Here is a 26,367-nt window from a genome sequence, read left to right as displayed (position 1 = left end):
GTAACTGCTAGGAGACTCCCCGTCCAAGGTACTTTGATGGTGTCAGCAGGAGTGAGGCTCCGTTTAGGACCGAGGAAAGAGCAAAGGACTCAAATTTATCAGTGGCTCCATTAGGTATAGCGCTACATTTATAATTAGCAGCCCTAAAATGTCCATTTGTACATAGATTTCTTTCATTCAGTCAAGGGGCATTTTATGCAAGCAGTGGGCTTGTGTGTAGGATCATAATTTGGACCCTCCAATACAAGAAAAAGAAAGTGCGCTGCAGGAAAAAAATGGATGTCATTTTTATTGCGCTGACAATTGGCTATTGCTAGAAGGGAAGCAGAGATAAGTAGTAAGTGGCGCAGAGTTCAGCGATCAGTAATAAGCGACGCAGAGTTCACAGATCAGTAGTATGTGATGCAGAGTTCACAAGTGAGTAGTAAGTGACGTAAAGGTCAGGGATCAGTAGCAATTGAGGCAGAGTTCTGAAATCAGCAGTAAGTGATGCACAGCTCAGGGATCAGTACGAAGTAATGCAGAGTTCAGTGATCATCAGTGATCAGTAGGAAGTGACGCAGAGTTCAGACATCAGCAGTAAGTAATGCAGAGGTCAAGGATCAGAAGGAAGTAATGCAGAGTTCAGAGATTAGCGATGAGTAGGAAGTGACGCCTTGTACAAAAAAAGCCTAATTAGAGCTTAACAAACTCCCATTCTATTCAAAAGTCACAGCAGCTTCATTCTTTATATTCCATGTATTATTACTAGAATGTTGGGAGGTTGTTGAGCTCTAATCAGGGTTATATGTAGAGGGGTTACTTAATGGTTAACACCCAGCCTGCCGGAAGTGGAGCTCAGGGAACCATAGGCGTCTTAAAGGGACCAGTACCATATTACTCTGGGTATCTATTCATGGAAATTGGAGATCATTGGAGTACCATGGAAACTTATTTACCTTATTATCAAAAGGCTTGTATTAATCCTTAATGAGGTGAGAGTTCTGTGAGCACGGTATTGCCGCACAGAGGTGGAAGTGCACTATCTAATTATATAAGTACACACATGTATGATTTGTGAATAGAAGAAGGTGGTGGCTAGGGATGAGCTTTCTTTTTGGGTTCGAACATGAGTTCGACTCGAACATTGGCTCTTCGCCCACTCGTCAAAAACCGAACATTATGGGCCATTCGCGCCAAATTCGAGTGGCGTGTAACTGCCCATAATGCACTGTGGGAGCGCAGTGCATTGCTGTATGATGATTGGCCAAAGCATGCACCGTGACCTGCATGCTTTGGCCAATCCCAGCACCCTCAGCTAAGAGAGCCATAATTGGCCAAAGGCAGGGTGCCTTTGGCCAATCATGGCTCAGGGGGACTAAGTCCACACCCCACACTATATAAGGCTGCCTGCACGTTGGCCCCATATAGTGTGTTGTTGGCATGGACGGAGAGAGAGTGTCATTTAGATTGAGCAGGCAGGCAGGTTATTCAGTTAGCTGCAGTGTATTTAATATATATATATATACAGACAGTCTTGTATGTATATATATATATATATATATATATATATATATATATATATATATATATCTCCACTGCACATACAGTTTAGCTATATCTGACGGCAGGCCATTCCTGGTGTACTTTTTCTAATATACTTCTGGCAGGCAGGTTATTCAGTTAGCTGCAGTGTGTGTATATATATATATATATATATATACAGGTATATATATATATATATATATATATACACAGACAGTCTTTTATATATATATATATATATATATATATATATATATATAGTGCCTTGCAAAAGTATTCACCCCCTTCGCATTTTCCGTGTTTTGTTGCCTCACAACCTGGAATTAACATGGATTGAGGATTTGCATCATTTAATTTACAGAACATGCCCACAACTTTGAAGATGATTTTTTTTTTTATTGGGGAAGCAAACAACAAATAGGACAAAATAATAGAAAAAGTCAATGTGCATAACTATTCAACCCCCTAAAGTCAATACTTTGTAGAGCCACCTTTTACGGCTATCACAGCTCCAAGTCACTTTGGATAAGTCTCTATGAGTTTGCCCTATTTTACCACTGGGATTTTTGCCCATTCCTCCTTGCAAAACTGCTCCAGTTCCTTCAAGTTGGATGGTTTGCGCTTGTGAACAGCAATGTTTAAGTCTGACCATAGATTTTCTATTGGATTGAGGTCTGTGCTTTGACTAGGCCATCCTAACACATTTACATGTTTCCCCTTAAACCACTCAAGTGTTGCTTTAGCAGTGTGTTTGGGGTAATTGTCCTGCTGGAAGGTGAACCTCTGTCCTAGCCTCAAATCACACACAGAGTGATACAGGTTTTGCTCAAGTATATCCCTGTATTTAGCACCATCCATCTTTCCCTCAACTCTGACCAGTTTCCCAGTCCCGAATGCTGAAAAACATCCCCACAGCATGATGCTGCCACCACCATGTTTCACTGTGGGCATGGTGTTCTTTGGGTGATGTGATGTGTTGGGTTTGCACCAGACATAGCATTTCCTTTGATGGACAAAAAGTTAAATTTTAGTCTCATCAGACCAGAGCACCTTCCTCCATACATTTTGTGAGTCTCCCACATGCCTTTTCACAAACTCAAAACGTGCCATTTTGTTTTTCGATGAAAGTAATGGCTTTCTTCTGGCCACTCGGCCATAAAGCCTAACTCTTTGGAGCGTACGGCTTATTTTCATCCTATGTACAGATACTCCAGTCTCTGTTGTAGAACTCTGCAGCTCCTCTAGGGTTACCTTAGGTCTCTGTGGTGCCTCTCTGATTAATGCCCTCCTTGCCCGGTCCGTGAGTTTTGGTGTGTGCCCCGTCTCTTGGCAGGTTTGCTGTTGTGCCATGTTCTTTCCATTTGGTTATGATAGATTTGATGGTGCTCCTAGGGATAATCAAAGACTTGGATTTTTTTTATAACCTAACCCTGACTTGTACTTCTCAAGAACATTGTCCCTTACTTGTTTGGAGAGAGAGTTTCTTGGTCTTCATGGCAGTGTTTGGTTAGTGTTGCCTCTTGCTTGGGTGTTGCAGCCTCTGGGGCATTTCAAAAAGGTGTGTATATGTAATGACAGATCATGTGACACTTAGATTGCACACAGGTGGACATCATTTCACTAATTATGTGACTTCTGAAGGTAATTAGTTGCACCAGAGCTTTTTATAGGCTTCATAACAAAGAGGGTGAATACATACGCACATGCTAATTATCAGTTTTTTTTTTCTGAAAAATAGTTTAATGTATATATTTTTCTAATTTTACTTCATCAACTTAGATTAGATTGTGTTCTGATCCATCACAGAGGCAGACGCTCACAGGCTACTAAAAGAGGGCAAGCAAGCTCTGTGTCTACAGTCCACAGTGCTGGCCATTGACATGGTGCATCTTCTGCAGGTGGCCGTGGGGCACAGTTGTCCTTTTTTTCTGCTGCTGGGACAGGGGCAGAAAAATTGGGCCTTTGGTGGTGGTGGTGCCACAACACTGTAACCCCTCACAGATACTCTTGTGACAGGACAGTGCATGCATCCTTGATCAATAGCCACTGGCGTGGAGAAAAGAAGGACATGTCACAAATGAGGCGGTTGGTGGGCAGGTTGCATTCCCTTTCAATGTCAGCCAGCCAAGCACTGGCATTGTATGACCATTGGAAATGACCACAGACTTTTCTGGCCTGCCTCAGGAGATCTTGTGAGCCTGGGTACCTGCTCAAGAACAGCTGCACCACCAAATTCAGGATGTGTGCCAAACATGGAACATGGGTCAAGTGTCCCTGTCGGAGGGCGGAGAGAAGGTTCGTGCATACAACCATTGCTGGCTGAAGCTGGCGTGGCATCAACCACCTCTGAGCCTGCCCCTGTAGAGCTGACAGAATCTCTGCCCCAGTGTGGCTTCTGTCCCCTAAGCAGTGGTTAAACCTTAAACTACACAGAGGGTTCTTTACTGTAAGAGTGGCAAGGATGTGGAATTCCCTTCTACAGGCGGTGGTCTCAGCGGAGGGCATCGATAGATTCAAGAAACTATTAGATAAGCCCCTGAACGACCGCAACATATATACAATGTAATACTGACATATAATCACACACATAGGTTGGACTTGATGGACACACCTACTATGTAACTATGTAACTCATGCACCGCATCTTTTTGTCTGAGTGCTTGCGTAGCCCCTTGAACATTTATGGAGCACCTCTGGTTCAGTGAACAAATCTGCAGAAGAGGCCATAGAGGAAGAAGAAGAGGAGGGGGTGGAGGAGAGAGCTGTGGCAGAATCACCGCTAGCATTTTGGAGGCGTGGTGGTGGAACAAGCTCCAACAATACTGAACCCTGTCCTGCATCCTTCCCAGCTGCCAGCAGAGTTACCCAGTGTGCCGTGAAGTAAAGGTAACATCCCTGCCCATGCCTGCTAGACCATGAGTCTGTGGTAATATACACCTTACTGCTGACCGCCCTGTCCAACAAGACAAAAACATTGCCTTCCACGTGCCGGTAGAGAGCTGGAATGGCCTTCCATGAAAAGAAATGGCGTTTTGGAACCTGCAACTGAGGTACAGCACATTCCACAAATTCATGAAAGGGGGCAGAGTCTACCAGCAGTAGTTGCAGTGCTAGCCATTTGGCCAAGCTAGCATTCAGATGCTGAGCATGTGGATGGCTGGGACCGAATTTCTTTTTACGGTTTAGCAACTGGGGTAGGGAAATTTGCCTGCTAAAATCAGATTGGCTGCAAGTACTTGGGACACCTATTGCTATACCTTCATTCCTCTCAGTGCAGGTTTTCGACAGGACTGGAGGTGTAGTAGGGTTGGAGATCCCAGATGAGGAGCAAGGAGAAGTCCACCTTTTTTTTATGTGGGTCTTTCAAGTGCTGTTGCCAATGGACTTGTTGCCTTATGAGTTTATGTGAAATCTACATTAATAGCTGTAAAATATAGGAATTATGAATATATTTAATTTAGCTTTTATCTATGTAGGGCGGAACATATTATCTTCACAGAAATCTCTGGTAGACCAGACAAGTCAATGCCTAGGTTTGTGTATACAAACAATGGGATCGAAACCTCATTGTTTTACACATACTCACTTCAAAGGATCCCATGCTGGGATATGCAATGAAGGGAGGCCAACCCATAATCAATACTTAAATTCCCGTGAAAATTCAAGTTAAGCTCCTGCTCAGAATAGTCACAAGAATTTGCATTAAAGGGGGCTGACTTATGCAAAGTATAGGGATTGGAGATGTAGCCAGTCCTTAACCAGGAATAGGGAAGCTCACCAATCAGAGGCACGCTATGCCAACCAATGAGGCATCAGCATGTAATGATATACACAGACTAGATGGGAGGGAAACGCACACTTTTATGGGAGAGCAACCATCAGAATCGAACCTTGGTGCAAAGGGTAATTATGGGAAAGGTCTGCATTTTACTTGTAACTAAATATGTTTGTAGATTAATGTTTTCAGGAATATAATCTGTATTCCTTCATGTAATTCTCTTATTTTAACCTAATATTTTCTTCCTTGGTGTAGACTATAGATAGATGGTTGTGTATTAGATAGACTTTCAACTACTCACCAATAAATGTTGTTATTGTGTTAAAGCTTTCACTCATGGTCAAAGAACTCTCATTTAACCCAAATCATATCTGAGAGATATTAAATCTCAAATATAGTATACGGGAAAAAGACTGCATGGGAGGTCGTCATATGTCTGGTCAAGCATGTGGTGCCCAAGCAGCTGCTGTTGTGGCCACGCTTGATCCGCTTCAGACATAGGTTGCAAACAGCAACTGTGCGATCTTCTGCACACGTGTCCAAAAAAGGCCCACACCAAGGATCTTTTCAAAATCAGCGGGGAGTCAGCAGCGCCCTGCACCTGTGATGCAGTAGGGTGGCTGCACTTAAGCTGCCCCCTAGAGGACATCCTGCCTCGTTGGAGTTGTGCCTCCTCCTCTTCTATTCTATCAGGCACCCAAGTAGAGTCAGTGACCTCATCATCCCCTCCCTCCTCGTCACTGGAGCAAACTTGGCACTATGCTGCAGCTGGGGGAACATGACTGCCAGTTTCTTGTCCTTCTTGGGCACCCCCTCTCTCTAGGCTCACATCACTCCCTTCCTCAACCTGGGAACCAACATCAGAGTCTTCAAATTGCTGTGCATCCTCCAGCAGCATGTACCCGACACTGTGGCCGAATAGTTCGGGGGACTCCTCTGTGCATGATGGTGGGGCTATGGAAGGAGAGACTGTGGACAAGGAGCCAGTGGAATAGGCCACTTTGGTAGCTGCATAGGAAGGAAAACTACTCTGAGCCTGGGTGACAGGATAAGGAGGATGAGAACGGCTTTGTTATCCACTCCACCAACTCTTCTGCATGTTCTGGCTCAATAACACAGCTAGCAGCAGAAAAAAAGGACAAGTGTGCCCCACGGCCACTGGCAGAGGATGCACCACGTCCAGGACCAGCACTGTTGAATGTAGACACAGAGCCTGCTTGCCCTCTTTTAGTGGCCTGTGAGCATCTGCCTCTCCTTGGTGGCCTTCTGGACATGATGTATATTTTGTTTTGTAACACCGCACTACACTGTATTGTGTACTGTGTACACCACCAGAAAAGTAGTAGCAACTGCACTACGGCTGCACTGTATTGTGTACTGTGTACACCACCAGAAAAGTAGTAGCAACTGCACTATGGCTGTACTGTATTGTGTACTGTATACACCACCAGAGAAGTAGTAGAAACTGCACTACGGCTGCACTGTATTGTGTACTGTGTACACCACCAGAAAAGTAATAGCAACTGCACTACGGCTGCACTGTATTGTAATTTTTGATCTAATATTTCACAGCAGGGCCCATTCCTGCACCCACCAAGAGTATCTGAGGGGTTACAGTGTTGTGGAACCACCACCACCACTGCCTAAGGCCCAATTTTTCTGCCCCTGTTTAACAGGGGCATGTAATTACAATTTTTGATCTAATATTTCACAGCAGGGCCCGTTCCTGCGCTCAACAAGAGTATCTGTGAGGCTTTACAGTGTTGTGTCACCACCACCGCCTAAGGCCCAATTTTTCTGCCCCTGTTTAACAGGGGCATGTAATTACAATTTTTGATCTAATATTTCACAGCAGGGCCTGTTCCTGCGCCCACCAAGAGTGTCTGTGAGGGGTTACAGTTTTGTGGGACCACCACCGCCTAAAGCCTAATTTTTCTGCCCCTGTTTAACAGGGGCATGTACAGTAATTACAATTCTTGATATAATATTTCACAGCAGGGCCCATTCCAGCACCCACCAAAAGTAACTGTGAGGGGTTACAGTGTTCTGGTACCACTAACACCTAAGGCCCAATTTTCCGCAGAGTGTATAGGGCAGGCCGTATAGTATATACAGGCAGTCCCCTATTTTCAAACATCTGACTTACAAACGACTCCTACTTACAAGCGGAGGGCGACAACAGGAAGTGAGAGGAAATCTACCCCTAGGAAGGGAAATTCTCTCCTGTAAGAGTTAATATGGAAAAAAGGTGTCTCCACTGATACTTTATCACCAATCCTTGTTTCCCTAATAACCCAAAATTTTCAAAATTCAATTGTCATTAGGACAGAAAGTGAGGTGAAATCTTCTGAACAGGGGCAGAGACAGCAATCAAATGTTACAGGGGTGATAACCCTTCCCTATATTATTCAAAAAGCTTAAAAAAAGATTTTTGGGCTGGAGACACACTTAAAAAATGTACCTGTTCTAAATTACAAACTGATTCAACTTAACAACAAACCTAAAGTCCCTATCTTGTTTGTAACCCGGGGACCACCTGTATACTGCTGTTCAGAGTATATAGGGCCTTGGGGCCCCACGCCTTTTTTTTTTAAAATTAGGTGCGGAGTTCCCCTTAATATCCATACCAGACCCAAAGGGCCCGGTAATGGGCTGGGGGGGGCAACATTACATTACAGCCGCAAGCAGTTTTAAATGACTTTCTTTCCTTTAGAAATGTCATTTTGGGCAGGGACTGTTCTAAACATGGAAAAATGCACCACTTTACAAGCATACTATAGACACCCCCCCCCCCCCCCCCCCAGGTACGTTATTTAAAGGAATATTACACTTTTATTGTTTCACTTTAAACATTCTTAAAATCACTGCTCCCGAAAAAACGTCAGTTTTTAAAACTTTTTTGCATTGATACATGTCCCCTGGGGCAGGACCCGGGTCCCCAAACACTTTTTATGACAATAACTTGCATATTAGCCTTTAAAATTAGCACTTTTTTTTCACGTTCGAGTCCCATAGATTTTAACGGTGTTTGCACACATTTTTTGTCTGTTCGCATGTTCTGCCGCGAACCAAACCGTGGGGTGTTCGGCTCATCCCTAGTAGTGGCATATGTCATTTTGGAAGATTGGATTTTGTTCACTTACTTCTATGAACTCACATTTATATTTTGGACTTTGTTATTGATGTACTATTTCACATTATTCTTATTGTTTTATTTACCTATTCACACTCACTGCTTTGATTTAATTTATTATTGTGAGACTGCGCAACCCCACATTACACTACATTATCACTGCCATTGTGAGAACACAATAGGGGCTCCAGCAACAGTTACACAGTACATATTCATTATAGTTTGATTTTATTTATGTTTATTTTCAACCATAAGCGCAGAGGTACACACCACTCATTTGTTTTTCACATCTATACTATGTAACCAGTGGGTGTTACCGAAGCGATGGCTGGTTACTTGACAGCTATCATCTGGAGAGGAAGGAATGCTTTATCTGATCCTTACCTCCTTCGGCTCCCCTAGTGCCCAATCTCCTCCACATCACAAGTGCTAGAGCTGCAGCAAAGATTCATGTAGTGGCTTAGCGCCTGTGATGTTGAGGAAATCAGGTGCCAGTAGAGCAGCAGGGGGAGAGCATCAGATGAAACATTCCTCCCTCTCCAGATGACAGCTCTCACTAACTGTGTACATACTGTAGATGTGGCTGGTAGCTGTGGGGTTTGGCTCCCCTGGGCTCCACCTTCAGCAGGTGGGGGGGTTAACTGTTATGTGCAACCAGCTTCCTTGCCCAGACCAGAAAGACATGGAAGCGGCATCTCCCAATGTTGTGCAATGTGGGAGGGCACAGTGGGCCCCCTCCCATGGAGCCCATGTGCACCACACACATTGCATCCATGGATGATACGCCACTAATTCAGTCTGCAAACTGAACAAAAGAAATCTAACAGATTCTTCCATTTAAATAGTGTGGGTGAATGAATCTCCCCTCAGCTATTGTATTCTGAGAGACAGTGCTTACAGCTGTCAGAAGAACCACACAGGGATTGCACCTGATTGGTTGCAGTGATTGGCTGACAGAGCTAAGTCCGGCTCCTTTAACCCTCAGATCAAAGGTTGTTGAGCCAGCAGGGACACTAACGGATCACATTTTGGACAGCAAATTTAATCCACATATAGCCAGCCACCTTTAGTCATTGATAATTTTCCAAGTATCAAACTAATCTCAAGTCAGTGGCTTCCCATCATATGTGACTCTAGCAACTAGTAGTCCACACCATGCAGTTTTAAGATAACCTGCTCTGTGTTTGGCAGCATAAGTCTTACAAAAGGCACGTCAGCTAAGCCCACCAGTGATCCAAATGACTTACAAAGGGTTCCAATGAGGCAAACATACACAATTGACTGAAATGTGCATGTGGTTTCAGGAGAAATAGTTTAAAGGAAATGCCAGCCAAAACTTGTTGCCAGCCAAAACTTTGCATTTTGTTTTGGATACAATGGAGAAAGTTAATTTGTAACCTCTGTCGGATATTTATTGCTGTTCCTGTGCAATTGTGAAGGATATCCCTGACTCCCTACCTGCCCAAGTGACAGAAAGGTAATCACCTGACAAAGAACAAGACAGTAGTAAAAAATTAACAGAGGTTTTACTCTTCTCCAATCTATCCAGAAAAATAGCAAGAGGCATTTTGTTTTGTATTTGGTTGCTGGCAATGCAGTGACAGAGTATGTTACTGTTGTGCCTATCCTCTGCACCAATGTCCCAAATTGCTTAGCATATTAATAAGTATATAATACTCAAAAACTGCTTCTAACTTGCATTTGGTGACAGTTTAGAGGAAAGCTGGCACACTTCGAATGGCTGGTTTGCACCTTCAAACAGAATTCAAAATCAACAGAGTACTACTACTTGATAACTTGTATACTAGCATTTAGTCCTCCTTGAAGGGGATCCTGCTAAAGGGCTTAACATACATACGTTTTATAGGAAAGATTCAATGTCCCACTGTGATCTGGCCTTTTTCAACATGCATGCTCTCGGCAGTACTCCATTGCTCAAAGCAGCTAGACAGCAAAGACTATGCACCATGGTCTCCAGTCCATGTAACCCAATAAGAGTAGACATCTTATCCAAGGCTAAAGAGATGCCTTTCCTTGGATGGACATTTCCGCAATAATTCCTTAACACTCCACCTGTCACATGGGAGTGTGGTATCATTCATAGTAATTGTAATTAGAGTTCAAAACTTACAAAAGAAGACAAATGTCTTTGCAGTTGATCAGGTGGATAGAGGTGAAAGGAACATAGGCGTATATTACTTAACTTCCATTATACTTTGCCCACTATGTGCAAAATCTAGGATCAATTTAACAGAGGAGTTTAATGGCTCCTTTACACTCGTGCTAACCATAGGGAAGATATCCTGCCTGAAGTGTTGGTTTACATTCTTCAATGCAGCTTAGGTTTGGTTATGTAGTAACCCATCTCCTACTGCTATTGACTACAGTATAACAGGGAAACTACAGCCACGTTTCCATCCAAATATTATATAAAATTTTAGTAGGCTTACTTTTTTTATGCACTTTTTTAGCAAATCCTTGTAATAATGTTAATACAATGTAAAGCCCAGCACAACACTCATATTTGCACAGATCAGTTGAAGAAGCATTGTGAATTTATCTGTACTATACTCACTTGTAATTTTACTTTTATTGACCAATCTCCAAGCGGCGGGTTGTCACTTAACTGAAAACTCTTTAATGCAACTCCTAATTCAGCTTCCTCTTCCATCCACTGCTCAAGTAAGTTTCCACGTGGGTCCTTTAAGAGTAATATTATTATTACAATGAGACATATGATTACCTTCTTTATCCTTTATTATCTAAGTAAACATTTGGCCATAGTAAGATACAAAAAAACTCTTGTTGCAACCCTGAAATGGGTTTACTATGAGAATTTATTATTTGAAAGTAGATCAGCATTAATATTTTTTAATGCAAATATTTAAAAAAAATAGAACACACACTAACTTAAATTTAATATACTGTGTATAGTATTAAACAATTAATTAGATGACGCGCAATCTTCCTGACTAAGGTTGCATTAGTGTAAATACATATTTTTTTTCCAATACATTTTAGTTTGTGTTCATCCTGTAGCAGTATAGGTCTGTATGTCTACACTTAAATCAGGAGATTTTTTGCTTAACAATGAACCATAGCTCCTGTTTATTGTTAGTAAGAAATGTAGCACATTTATTTACTCTTCTAATATATCATGGCAGGGAAACAATCTACTCCTATTAGGCCTCATGAACATAGGGCTGTTGAAAACCGCTGGAAACTGACAGCTGATAAACCTGATAAACGACAGTGAAAGACGTCCATTTACCAGCTTTTACATACTGAGTTTAGCAGCTATTATCAGCAGTTAAAAGGGTAAAAGCTTTTTTAAAGTTAGAGTGGAGGGCCACCCTGAAAAAAAAAAAAAATCACCAAAAATCCTAAAAAAAATAATTAAAAAAAAATTTGAAAAAAAAAATTTTTTTAAACTTACCTAAACCCTTGTTGCTAGGCAGTCTTCCTAATCTGCCTCTTCCTTTTCCGCGGCGTGTTCTGCTCCTCGGTGAGCGGCCCCGTTGTCTTCTGGGAACTGTGTGTGTTCCCAGAACACCACGGGGCCATTCACAGAGCGCCGCGCCGCTCGCGCTTGTGCAGTAGGAAACTGGCAGTGAAGCCGCAAAGCTCCACTGCCTGTTTCCCTTACCTAGGATGGCGGTGCCGGGACCCGAAAGCCAAGGGACGGGTCGGCCTCGGGCGGCCGACATCACGGGCACCCAGGACAGGTAAGTACTTATTTAAAGTCAGCAGCTACATTGTTTGTAGCTGCTGACTTTTATTTTTTTTTTTTTTTATGGCCGGAATCCCGCTTTAACCTCAGGAGACCCTGCCAAATGTCCACGATGCAGGAAAAACATGTAAATTATTAATTATTTCAGTCATTCTCTGAGAGAAGAGAGTGCATTGTGCTTTAATTATGTATTCTCTCTCTGTCTGTCTCTCTCTCCCAGTCTCTTTCTCTATCTCTCTCTGTGTCTGTCTCTCTCTCTCTCTCTCTGTCTGTGCCTGTCTCTCTTTTTTTCTGTTTCTGCCTGTGTCTCTCTCTCTCTGCCTGTCTCTCTCTCTCTGCCTGTCTCTTTCTCTCTCTCTGCCTGTCTCTCTCTCTGTCTGTGTCTGTCTCTCTCTCTCTCTGCCAGTCTCTCTCTCTGCCTCTCTCTCTCTGCCAGTGTCTCTCTCTCTCTCTGCCAATCTTTCTCTCTCTCTCTCTCTCTGCCAGTCTCTCTCTGTGTCTGTGCCTGTCTCTCTCTCTATCTCTGCCTGTCTCTCTCTGTCAGTCTCTCTCTCTGTCTGTGCCTGTCTCTCTCTCTGCCAGTCTCTCTCTGCCAGTCTCTCTCTCTCTGCCAATATCTCTCTCTCTCTCTCTCTCTGCCAGTCTCTCTCTGTGTCTGTGCCTGTCTCTCTCTCTGCCAGTCTCTCTCTCTCTCTTTCTCTGTCTGTGCCTCTCTCTCTGCCTGTCTCTTTCTGCCAGTCTCTCTCTGCCAGTCTCTCTCTCACTCTCTGCCAGGCTCTCTCTCTGTGTCTGTGCCTCTCTCTCTCTGCCAGTCTCTCTCTCTGTCTGTGCCACTCTCTCTCTCTCTGCCTCACTCTCTCTTTCCCTGTCTCTCTCTGCCTGTCTCTCTCTCCCTCTCTCTCTCTCTCTCTCTCTCTCTCTCTCTCTCTCTCTCTCTTCGTCTCACCCTCCCCCCTTGCAGGCAGCAGCATGTGGTGAAAATTGTGCTTCTCCCATATCTCCCTGTCTCTCTCTGCCTGTCTCTGCCAGTCTATCTCTCTCTCTGTGCCTCTCTCTCTCTCTGCCAGTCTCGCTCTCCGCAAGTCTCTCTCTGCCAGTCTCTCTCTCTCTCTCTCTCTCGCTCTCGCTTTCTCTTCCAGTCTCTCTCTCTGTCTGTGCCTGTCTCTCTTTCTCTGCCAGTGTCTCTCTCTCTCTCTGTCTCTGCCAGTCTCTCTCTCTCTGTGCCTCTCTCTCTCTCTGCCAGTCCCTCTTTCTCTCTCTGCATGTCTCTCTCTCTCTCTCTCTCGTTGCCTCTCTCTCTCTCTCTCTCTTTCTCTCTCTCTATGTCTGTCTCACCCCCCCCCCTTTGCAGGCAGCAGCATGTGGTGAAAATTGTGTTTCTCCCATATCTTACATGTTCCTTAGGAATTCTTATAAACGGAAACATGCCTAAACTCAGGTTGCAGCTTTTACATGAGTCTACAAGCAGTTACAAGCATTTGGCTTTTCAAATGCCTGTGAACGTCCATCCTGAACCCATTTTTTTGCGTTTCAAAAAAGGCTTCTAAACTCAACTGCCTAGAAACGACTATAAACGACCCTGTGTACATGAACTGATAAGATAACATAGAGGAGAGTTCAAGGGCAGCTGAAAAAAATGTCCAACTGCTCCTAAATGTCCATTTACCAGCAGCAGTGTACATGAGGCCTTTTAGGGTTCATCAGAGTAAAAGGGCTTCATGGGAGTTGTAGTTTGAAACCACAACCCTATATTGGGGCTAATAGACTCCTTACACTATAGATCTCAATAGGCACTGTGCAGTAGGAGGATTGGAGAGATGAGTTTTATTTAAAGTGGTTGTTAAGCCACTCTAACCTGTATACACCATCAGCACTGCCTCCTATTGTAGTATCCCCCTCTGTGTATGATTTATAAAAATAAATGCTGCAAATACCTAATTTCACTGCCGAGATTGTGATCACATGACTGGCCAGCTTTCTCCTTTTCTCCCCTGAGAGATGCAGCGGGCGGGGCTGAGATTTCGATGCTTATGTCAGTCTGAAGGGGAGGAGGAGGGGAGGAGGAGAGGAGGAGAGAGCTGGCTGGTCATGTGATCGCAATCTCAGCTCTTAAATGAGGATTTTACAGCATTTATATTTATAAATCATTCACAGAGGGGGACACTGAAATTTGGGGCAGTGCAGATGTAGTTTACAGGTTAGTGTTATGAGAGCAGCAGGAGGGGAGGGGGAAGAAGGACACAGGAGCAGAGAGGAGAGCAGATAGCGGGCTGCTAATGACAGAGGCATGTAAACTGACCACAGTGTCTGTTTTCAGCAGCCATGATACACCCTAGTCAGTTTACAGAGGGGTGGGGAGAAACTGACAGGATCAGCCAGGTTTTTTTAGGTGTTACAGGGGGCCAAATGACACAGGACAAGCACTGTGTCATATAACATGCAGGGCACCCCCTTCCTGCCCAGGCCAATTTTCAGTTTTCAGCGCTGTAATATTTTGAATAACAATTGCGCGGTCATGCAACGCTGTACCCAAATGACAAAAGAAGAGTGACCAGTTTGAAAAAACACAATATTTTTTACTTTTTGCTATAATAAATATCCCAAATTTAAAAAAAAAAAAAAAATGTTCTCAGTTTAGGCCGATATGTATTCTTCTACATATTTTTGGTAAAACAAAAATCGCAATAAGCATATATTGTTTGGTTTGTGCAAAAGTTATAGCACCTACAAAATAGGGGATAGATTTATGGCATTTTTATTATTATTATTATTTTTTTTTTACTAGTAATGATCTGTGATTTTTATCATGACTGTAACATTGCAGCGGACATATTGGACACATTTGACACTTTTTTGAGACCATTGACAGTTATACAGCGATCAGAGCTAAAAATATGCACTGATTACTGTATAAATGTCACTGGCAGGGAAGGAGTTAACATTAGGGGACGATCAAGGGGTTAAATGTGTTACCTAGGGAGTGATTCTAACTGTAGGGGGAGGGGACTGACCAGGGGAGGAGACTGATCGGTGTTCAGGTGTTCATACTTAGTATGAACACATGATCGGTCTCCTCTCCCCTGACAGGACGTGGATCTGTGTGTTTACACACACAGATCCACGTCCTGCTCTGTAACGAGCGATCGCGAGTGCCTGGAGGATATTGCGGCCACCGGGCACACTCATTGGCTCCTCTGTGAAGCGGCAGCGCGCATGCACCACCTATACCTCCGGGAAGCCAAGGACGTCATACAACGCCCGCCCAGGATGGGAGATCCAATCTGCGGATGTCATATGACAATGGGCGTTGAAGGAAGTGGTTAAAGGAGCAGGATCCATTTTTGTTTTTGGGTTAACAAACACTTTAACTGCCTGGGAAAGTTCTTCCTCTTAGGACCAAGGGAGTGAGATAGAGAGTACCTCTGCCAGTGGGAAACCATACCAGCAGAGATCCAAGCCTGAGACTGGGAGTGAAGACATCTTGGGGCAGCGCAGCACCACCCACATCACAACACCTGCACCAATGCCTCAGGAAGACTGGAGCATCCACTTACCCTCTGCTTTCCACCGCTGATCACCGGAGGCTTTTGGGGAGAGACTGGGGGGCCCCCCTTTCTACAGCAGCATCCCAGGGATTGGTAAGAAGGTTACTCGCCTATTGCTGATACTGCTAGCAGGGCCTGAGCCACTAAAAGCAGGACACCAAATGTACCCAATCCATACCACACCAATACTGCACCTATACCAACCCTATACCACATTATACCAAACCTTTACGGCATCTGAACCACATCTACCCTGCACCTGTGCTGAGACCATACCTTACCTATATTATACATATACTGCATGCAAGTTGACTGCGACTGTCGTTAAGTGCACTGATGCTCTTAAAGTGCCCCAATGATAGCCAGCAGAAGAAAATCTCAAAGGACTGCCACTCCCGTAATAATTATTCTGCAAGCTTCCTTTGTTCCCCTGCCCCTCCACTAACATCTCCCTTTTCTTTTGAAAAGTGCATATCCAGTCGGTCTAATGCCCTGTACACACGATCGGACATTGATCGGACATTACGACAACAAAATCCATGGATTTTTTCTGACGGATGTTGGCTCAAAACTTGTTTTGCATACACACGGTCGCACAAAGTTGTCGGAAAATCCGATCGTTCTGAATGCAGTGACGTAAAACACGTACGTCGGGACTATAAACGGGGCAGTAGCCAATAGCTTTCGTCTCTTAATTTATTCTGAGCATGCATGGCACTTTGTGCGTCGGAATTGTCCACACACGGTTGGAATTTACGGAATTTGTTGTCGGAAAATGTTATAGCCTGCTCTCAAACTTTGTGTGTCGGAAATTCCGATGGAAAAAGTCAGATGGAGCCCACACACGGTCGGAATTTCCAACAATAAGCTCCGATCGGACATATTCCGTTGGAAAGTCCGACCATGTGTACAGGGCATAAGACTAGCATCATAAATGTGCTCTGGCAGTACAGTTCCAGTCCTCAGTAGATTAAACTTTACTACTGCTCACTGCTGCACTTGAGGTGGCCTTGCTACTGTTTATGCTCATCTGGATGCCAAATGTCATTTTATGCCTAGTCCCTACTGTTAATCACTTTGTATGCTAAGTTGTGTTATTACCATTATTAATCCTTTTTAAGCTTGCCTAGTTACCAGCCATATTGAGTGACAATAAGTTTGCCTTTACTACCATGTTTGGTGCCTGTTTTCTTTGATATAGCACTATGATTGGATATTAAGCATTACTTTCAATAAATTCCTGTGATATTGTATGTTTGTACACTCTACTTGGTGTGTCAGAGGGGCTGAGGTTCTTGAGAAGGTTGAGGTAAAAAAAAAAGAGGGCTCATTCTATGTAGCTCCTACAGGGGTGGCTCTGCATACATTAGTAGCAGACCTTGCTGGCATTCTGAAAAGCAACTTATGGTAGATCGCTTTTCAGAGGCCGGGGGGGTGGCAGATAATTTTTGTCTGGCATGTGTACAACCCCATCTGGCTGCCTTTGCAGCTTAAGGGGATGGTCAGGGTCAGTAAAAATGCAGCTCAACCACATGTTACTGCTGCCCAACTGCATGTGTAAATGTGCCCTTACAGTGCTGCAGTGTAATCTCTGGTGCAGAGGAGAGGAGACTGAGCCAATGATTCCTTCTGCTTAAACCAGACTGATTTCAACATCTACCTATGTTACCATATATCGCTTGCCTAGTGCTCAAGGGCTGCCTTTTAATGATAAAACATATATTTTTTTTTTAATTATATAGTCTCTTTATATCTAGAATGTATTCAAGCAGACTTTTAAAGTTACTGAAAGGTCCATTTTAATGGGCTGATATGGCATGGCATATAGTATAGCATTGATATTTGCTGTGTGTCCACGCCTCATTTTTACTCCCAACTCCTGTATTTAAATATCACCCTGATATTTTTACCCACCTGTGTACTGTTCAGTACTTTCCCAAAAATGTATCTTATATATAACATATGAACCTAATCCCTATAAAGTACAGAACATTACGTAGGGCAAAAAAATACATTTAAAGTGTATCAAACCATGAAACTCTCATTAAAATGTGTAACATACACTATATTACGAAAAGTATTGGGATGCCTGCCTTTAAACGCACATTAAATTTAATGATTTCCCAGTCTTAGTCTGTAGGGATCAGTATTGAGTTGGCCCACACTTTGTAGCTATAACAGCATCAACTCTTCTGGGAAGGTTGTCCACAAAGTTTAGGAGTGTTTCTATGGGAATGTTTGACCATTCTTCCAGAAGGCCATTTGTGGGGTCAGGCACTGATGTGGACAAGAAGGCCTGGCTCGCAGTCTCTGCTCTAATTCATCCCAAAGGTGTTCTATCAGGTTGATGTCATGACTCAGTGCAGGCCAGTCAAGTTCCTCCACCCCAAACTCACTCATCCATGTCTTTATGGACCTTGCTTTGTGCACTGGTCCAAATCCTTTGGTGGAGGGGGGTTATGGAATGGGGTTGTTTTTTTAGGGGTTGGGCTTGGCCCCTTATTTCCAGTAAAGGGAACTCTTAAGGCATCAGCATACCAAGACATTTTGGACAATTTTGTAGGAACAAAGGAAGGGGATGGCCCCTTCCTGTTCCAACATGACTGCGCACCAGTGCAAAAAGCAAGGTGCATAAAGACATGGATGAGCGAGTTTGGGGTGGAGGAACTTGACTGGCCTGAGCCAGTCAGAGTCCTGACCTCAACCTTCTCATCCAACATCCGTGCCTGACCTCACAAATGTGCTTCTGGAAGAATGGTCAAACATGAATAGTCAAACATTTCCACAGACACACTCCTAAACCTTGTAGACAGCCTTCCCAGAAGATTGAAGCTGTTATAGCTGCAAAGGGTGGGCCAACTCAATATTGAACCCTACAGACTAATACCGGAATGCCATTAAGGTTCATGTGCTTATAAAGGCAGGTGTCCCAATACTTTTGGTAATTTAATGTATGTCATTAATGTGAACAGTCTGTGCAAATAGCAATTATTTTGTGCAAGTCCAACTAAAAGATTAGCATAAGTATTGTGTAGACACTAGTTCCACCTGCTGTCTCTACTGTGTGCAAACTGAGTGTCCTGTGTGGGGGGACGTCACAAGCCTAGACCCATTCCCTACGCATTTTGTCAATAAACATCATCAGAAGTGGTCCGGATAACGTTGAGTAATGAAATGCATAGGGTGGAGTCTAGACTCCAGTTCGCACCAAACTTGTAAACATGGGTTTATGTTAAGTGATAGTAAGAGAAATCCACATAATTAACTTACCATAATGTGTATGTCAATGGTAGACATGTAAGGCTTCAGATCAGGAGAAAAGGCCAAAATTCGTATTTTTACTTCTTGCCCCGGCTTATAAAAGTTGCTGTTTGTTTCAATAAAAACTGAATAGCTTTTGGATTTAAAATCTAATTTAGTTGTATTGAAAAATATTTGTTTATCCTCAGAAAATCCTCTGACATGAAGTTCATATGTCCCATAAAAACTATTTAGTGAAAGCTGAAAAAAAAAAAAAACATGGGTAAAAAGTGAAAAGCAAAGGTGAAAAAAATGTTCAATATGCATAAAGAAATAAATATGCAATTATTACTCCAAAATAGGGATGAGCCGAACACCCCCCTGTTCGGTTCGCACCAGAACATGCGAACAGGAAAAAAGTTCGTTCGAACACGCGAACACCGTTAAAGTCTATGGGACACGAACATGAATAATCAAAAGTGCTAATTTTAAAGGCTAATATGCAAGTTATTGTCATAAAAAGTGTTTGGGGACCTGGGTCCTGCCCCAGGGGACATGGATCAATGCAAAAAAAAGTTTTAAAAACGGCCGTTTTTTCAGGAGCAGTGATTTTAATAATGCTTAAAGTCAAACAATAAAAGTGTAATATCCCTTTAAATGTCATACCTGGGGGGTGTCTATAGTATGCCTGTAAAGGGGCGCATGTTTCCTGTGTTTAGAACAGTCTGACAGCAAAATGACATTTTGAAGGAAAAAACTCATTTAAAACTACCCGCGGCTATTGCATTGCCGACAATACACATAGAAGTTCATTGATAAAAACGGCATGGGAATTCCCCAAAGGGGAACCCCGAACCAAAATTAAAAAAAAAAAATGACGTGGGAGTCCCCCTAAATTCCATACCAGGCCCTTCAGGTCTGGTATGGATATTAAGGGGAACCCCGGCCAAAAATTTTTTAAAAAAATGACGTGGGGTTCCCCCTAAATTCCATACCAGACCCTTCAGGTCTGGTATGGATTTTAAGGGGAACCCCACGCCAAAAAAAAAAAAAAACGGCGTGGGGTCCCCCCAAAAATCCATACCAGACCCTTATCCGAGCACGCAACCTGGCAGGCCGCAGGAAAAGAGGGGGGGACGAGAGTGCGGCCCCCCCCTCCTGAACCGTACCAGGCCACATGCCCTCAACATTGGGAGGGTGCTTTGGGGTAGCCCCCAAAACACCTTGTCCCCATGTTGATGAGGACAAGAGCCTCATCCCCACAACCCTGGCCGGTGGTTGTGGGGGTCTGCGGGTGGGGGGCTTATCGGAATCTGGAAGCCCCCTTTAACAAGGGGACCAGCAGATCCCGCCCCCCCCCTGTGTGAAATGGTAAGGGGGTACAAAAGTACCCCTACCATTTCACTAAAAAACTGTCAAAAATGTTAAAAATGACAAGAGACAGTTTTTGACAATTCCTTTATTTAAATACTTCTTCTTTCTTCTATCTTCCTTCATCTTCTGGTTCTTCTGGTTCTTCTGGCTCTTCTGGTTCTTCCTCCGGCGTTCTCGTCCAGCATCTCCTCCGCGGCGTCTTCTATCTTCTTCTCCTCGGGCTGCTCCGCACCCATGGCATGGGGGGAGGCTCCCGCTCTTCTCTTCTTCTTCATCTTCTTCTCTTCTTCTCTTCTTCATTTTCTTCTCCGGGCCGCTCCGCATCCATGCTGGCATGAAGGGAGGCTCCCGCTGTGTGACGGCGCTCCTCGTCTGACAGTTCTTAAATAACGGGGGGCGGGGCCACTCGGTGACCCCGCCCCCCTCTGACGCACGGGACATGACGGGACTTCCCTGTGGCATTCCCCGTGACGTCACAGGGAAGTCCCGTCAAGTCACCGTGCGTCAGAGGGGGCGGGGTCACCGGGTGGCCCCGCCCCCCGTTATTTAAGAACTGTCAGACGAGGAGCGCCGTCACACAGCGGAAGCCTCCCGCCATGCTAGCATGTGTGAGGAGCGGCCCGGAGAAGAAAATGAAGAAGAGAAGAAAAGAAGAAGAGAAGAAGATGAAGAAGAAGAGAAGAGCGGGAGCCTCCCCCCATGCCATGGGTGCGGAGCGGCCCGAGGAGAAGAAGAAGATAGAAGACGCCGCGGAGGAGATGCTGGACGAGAACGCCGGAGGAAGAACCAGAAGAGCCAGAAGAACCAGAAGATGAAGAAAGATAGAAGAAAGAAGAAGTATTTAAATAAAGGAATTGTCAAAAACTGTCTCTTGTCATTTTTAACATTTTTGACAGTTTTTTAGTGAAATGGTAGGGGTACTTTTGTACCCCCTTACCATTTCACACAGGGGGGGGGGCCGGGATCTGGGGGTCCCCTTGTTAAAGGGGGCTTCCAGATTCCGATAAGCCCCCCGCCCGCAGACCCCCACAACCACCGGCCAGGGTTGTGGGGATGAGGCCCTTGTCCTCATCAACATGGGGACAAGGTGTTTTGGGGGGCTACCCCAAAGCACCCTCCCAATGTTGAGGGCATGTGGCCTGGTACGGTTCAGGAGGGGGGGGCCGCACTCTCGTCCCCCCCTCTTTTCCTGCGGCCTGCCAGGTTGCGTGCTCGGATAAGGGTCTGGTATGTATTCTTGGGGGGACCCCACGCCGTTTTTTTTTTTTTTTTTGGCGCAGGGTTCCCCTTAAAATCCATACCAGACCTGAAGGGTCTGGTATGGAATTTAGGGGGAACCCCACGTCATTTTTTTTTTTAAATTTTGGCCGGGGTTCCCCTTAATATCCATACCAGACCTGAAGGGCCTGGTATGGAATTTAGGGGGACTCCCACGTCATTTTTTTTTTTAAATTTTGGTTCGGGGTTCCCCTTTGGGGAATTCCCATGCCGTTTTTATCAATGAACTTCTATGTGTATTGTCGGCAATGCAATAGCCGCGGGTATGAGTTTTTTCCTTCAAAATGTCATTTTGCTGTCAGACTGTTCTTAACACAGGAAACATGCGCCCCTTTATAGGCATACTATAGACACCCCCCAGGTACGAAATTTAAAGGGATATTACACTTTTATTGTTTGACTTTAAGCATTATTAAAATCACTGCTCCTGAAAAAACGGCCGTTTTTAAAACTTTTTTTTGCATTGATCCATGTCCCCTGGGGCAGGACCTGAGTCCCCAAACACTTTTTATGACAATAACTTGCATATTAGCCTTTAAAATTAGATCTTTTGATTTCTCCCATAGACTTTTAAAGGGTGTTCCGCGGCATTCGAATTTGCCGCGAACACCCCAAATTGTTCGCTGTTCGACGAACTTGCGAACAGCCAATGTTCGAGTCGAACATGAGTTCGACTCGAACTCGAAGCTCATCCCTACTCCAAAATAAGTACTATTATTGATATTGTATTTGTTTAGCTTTAAGAGTCATCTACATATACTCATCTGCAGTATCTACTTAAAAATAAATTGCTTTGGTACAGGTTTTATATTCAAATAAAAAGTCATTTACATCGGGCTCCATTCACAAAGCTGTTTCTTATCACATCCGAGTATGTGGTAGGATACTGCACAGTGCTTTTTTGGCATTCACTAAAAAACACTACTAAAATACTGCATGCGCTATTTTATGAAGTCCTGCAATATTTTAGTAGTGAAAGCCTGGGGTTCTTTACCACCGGAGGTAGTCAGTGTCCTTAACAAACACTGTAAATAGCTGGTTGTTAAGGAGTGGTCGGACGCCAGACTTCTTAACAAGCAGTAAACAATATAGTTGTTAAGAAGCGGCATCCTTAACAACTGATGAGTCATAAGCTGTTAGTGGGATTGCCTGTTGACAGCTGAATGTAAAAAAAATAAAAATATGCCGGCAATAAAAAATTAAGAAACAAAAAACAGAAAAAAACAGCATGGGATCCCCCCAATCCACGTCAGGCCCTTCAGGTCTGGTATGGATTTTGAGGGGGAATCCAATGCCAATTTTTTTTTTAAATGTCATGGGGTCCCCCCAAAATGCATACCAGACCCTTATCCAAGCATGAAGCCTGGTAGGTCAGGAAAGGGGGGGATTAGCAAGTGCCCCCCCCTCCTGAACAATACCAGGTCACATGCCTTCAACATGGGGGGTGCTTTGGGGCAGGGGGGCTTAAATATTACATGCAGGGACCAATACTTATTTACCGCATGCACTTATTTATTTATTTTCCTTTTGTGAATTTACTTTAACTCCTGTTTTATGCGGTATATACTGAGCATTTTTTCTTTATGCGTTGAATACCTCATAAAGCAACAGAAAATTGACATTTTCATGCTCGCATGTGGTATTTGGAAACATCTAAATACTGCATGCAATCTGCTTTTGTGAATGGAGCCCATTGTTATTTCCTTAGCTATTTTGTTTTTTTTAATATATATATATGTTCTTACTTTTGGAAGAACCAATGTTCCAATGACTCCTGTTAAAAATGAATGGAAGAAATTAAAAAAGAAAGTGAACACAATTCATTAATGCTACATAATTACATTTTAAAACATTTTCAGTTACATATTTTGAAATCAAATTTTAAGCTAAAGAATATTTATAATGGGTCCAAAATAAGAACTTAAAAAAAGGTCTGTGGCTATCTAACCATTCCCCTAGTTGTGTCCACATTTTAGTCAGGCTCACATTTTTCAGCAGCACTCCATGAACTCCAGCAATAACCTTCCTCCTGGTGCCCTGCAAACCAAATATAACCCTAGTATTATGGGTTAATGAATACTTGTCTTAATATGATGTAGCATAGTACATAAAATTTGTATAATCCAACCCTATATCATATACAGTGTATGTATGTATATATATATATATATATATATATAGCAGTAGGTGGATTTTACGGCTGACTGCCTAGCCCAACGATGCCAGAACATTCCTTTCCATGCCATGTGATGGTTGAGAGATGGAACAGCCTTTTGTGAAAAGTAGTAGCGACTGGGAATCCGCCATTGTGGTACAGCACATTGTGCGAATTCACGGAAGGGGGCAGAATCCACCTGGCTGAAAGGCAGAAGTTGGAGAGCCAACAGCTTTGACAAGCTTGCATTTAGATGCTGAGCATGTGGGTGGCAGGGACTGTACTTTTTTTTTCTGCTGCAGCAGATGGGGCAGAGAAATTTGCCTGCTACCGTCTACAGCTGGTGGTGTGCTGCTGGCAGATGTGCTGCTAGGCCCTGGGACACCCTGTGCTTTACCATCATCCCTGTCAGTGGAGGCTGCTGAAAAGTAATGACTCGGTATAGCAGGGGCAGGGGCAGACTGAGGTGGGTAAGGAGGAGGAGGGACAGAGTTGTGCCCCTTTTGTGTGGCTTTTAGGTGATCTTGCCAACAGGCTGAGTGGTTGGACATTAAATGCCTTGTTCAGCACATGGTACCCAAATGGTTGGTGTTTTTGCCACATTTGATGTGCCTGAGACACAGTTTGCAGATAGCAACAGTGCAATCTGCTGCAGATGTGCTGAAAAAGGCCCACACAGCTGAGCTTTGGGGAGTGGGCCGGGAGATAACAGCTGCAGAATGTGATGGAATAGGGTGGCTGCTCTCTACTCTTTCTTGATGTCGGCCTCCTTGGGGTTGTGCTGCCTCAACTCCAGTTTCCTCCTCTATCTGGCACCCAAGTCGCATCAGTGACCTCATCATTATCATCATCATCTCCATCTCCTCCATCTTCATCATTACCACTTGGCAATACTCTGCGGCTTGGGGAACATGAATGCCAATTTGTCTACCAGTGTTCCTCCCTCTCTCTCTAGGCTCATGTTCCTGTCACCCTCAACCTCAGAACCAGCATCTGAATCCAGTAATGGCTGGGCATCATCAAGGAGCAAGTGGCTGACGCTGTGGTCAAATAACTCAGCTGACTCCTCAATGGCTAATGTTGGGGCTATAGCAGGAATAGATGTGGACAAGGAGGCAGGTTTATCCACTCTGGCAACTGCAGGGGACTGCACACTTGTCTCTGCTTGCGTGACAGAGGATGAGGAGGATGAGGAAGATTTAGTAAGCCAGTCCACCACCTCCTCTGCATGCTGTGGCTGGATAGCACAGGCAAACTCACTAAACAGAGGAAATTATGCCCTGCCTGAGGACTGACCACCACGTCCACCTTTTCCTGTGGACACATTTGTTGCTGGTCCCCTTACAGTGCCAAGAGAACGTCTGCCTCTCCTTGTTGTCCTCCCAGACATTATTGGGAGGGAGGGGACAGTGCTTATAAGCAAATGTAAAGAAGAAGTTGAAATCTGTATATAGATGCACTTTAATTAATGTAAAGAGGTTTTTGGTGCACTTTAATTTGAGTACTCACACTACACGGACTCACTCCACGGATACACTATAATATACTGCAATATAATGCGCCAAACATACAGTGATGCACAGAACTATATGGCGTTAAACTGGCAGTAACACACACAGAACTATATGGCGTTAAACTGGCAGTAACGCACACAGAACTATATGGCGTTAAACTGGCAGTAATGCATACAGAAGTAAATGGCGTTCAACTGGCAGTAACGCACGCAAAACTATATGGCGTTAAACTGTCAGCAACGCACACAGAACTATATGGTGTTAAACTGGCAGTAACGCACACAGAACTACATGTCGTTAAACTGGCAGTAACAGACACAGAAGTAAATGGCGTTAAACTGGCAGTAACACACAAAACTATATGGCGTTAAACTGGCAGTAACGCACACAGAACTATATGGCATTCAACTGGCAATAACGCACACAGAACTATATGGTGTTAAACTGACAGTAATGCACACAGAAGTAAATGGCGTTAAACTGGCAGTAACGCACGCAAAACTATATGGCGTTAAACTGTCAGCAACGCACACAGAACTATATAGCGTTAAACTGGCAGTAACGCACACAGAAGTAAATGGTGTTAAACTAGCAGTAACGCAATAAAATAGACGGTGTTCAACCATCACTACACTGACGCTATCTGAACTGTCCCTACTCTAACTATACACAAATGTAAAGATTACTGACACAGTTTCACTACACTACACTGAATTTATCTGAGCTGTCCCTACTCTAGCTGCACACTATGCAAAGCTGAATGAAGGTCCTCCTCACTACACTCACACTATCCCTAGACTGACACTAAACTAATATTGTACACTGACAATTGAAGCAAAATATTACAGTATAGCACACTATACACTAACTAACTAATAGCACTGAAGAGAGCCCCGTTCTATCTCTCTCCACGCCAAAATCACACTGAAAATGGCTGCCATTGAAAGAATACTTTTATACTGTGGGGCGGGAATATGCCATAATTGGATAAAGTCATGATGACAGTGTCCAATCATGACTCTGTCAGTGCTCTGTGTCCTGATTGGCTGAAGCTTTCACGGCTTCAGCCAATCAGGGCTTGCAATGCACTGTTCAG

At 43.9% G+C, this 26,367-nt stretch overlaps 1 protein-coding gene across 2 annotated transcripts in view; it reads right to left on the bottom strand.

Annotated features, from left to right (window-relative positions):
* LOC141140046 (CD109 antigen-like) overlaps positions 1 to 26,367 on the bottom strand; it is a 343,299-nt gene that overhangs the window by 274,327 nt on the left and 42,605 nt on the right. For both annotated transcript variants that reach the window (XM_073626809.1, XM_073626808.1), the window contains 3 exons: positions 23,348 to 23,376; positions 18,981 to 19,211; positions 11,011 to 11,136 (listed from right to left, as the gene is read on the bottom strand). In XM_073626809.1, the coding sequence (XP_073482910.1) occupies positions 11,011 to 11,136; positions 18,981 to 19,211; positions 23,348 to 23,376 (386 nt within the window). The remainder of the gene's footprint in view (positions 1 to 11,010; positions 11,137 to 18,980; positions 19,212 to 23,347; positions 23,377 to 26,367) is intronic.

Source organism: Aquarana catesbeiana, linkage group LG04 (assembly GCF_042186555.1).
Source record: "Aquarana catesbeiana isolate 2022-GZ linkage group LG04, ASM4218655v1, whole genome shotgun sequence".
NCBI lineage: Eukaryota > Metazoa > Chordata > Amphibia > Anura > Ranidae > Aquarana > Aquarana catesbeiana.
Note: the sequence above shows the minus strand (reverse complement) of the source record. Positions and strands in the feature narration are given on the sequence as shown.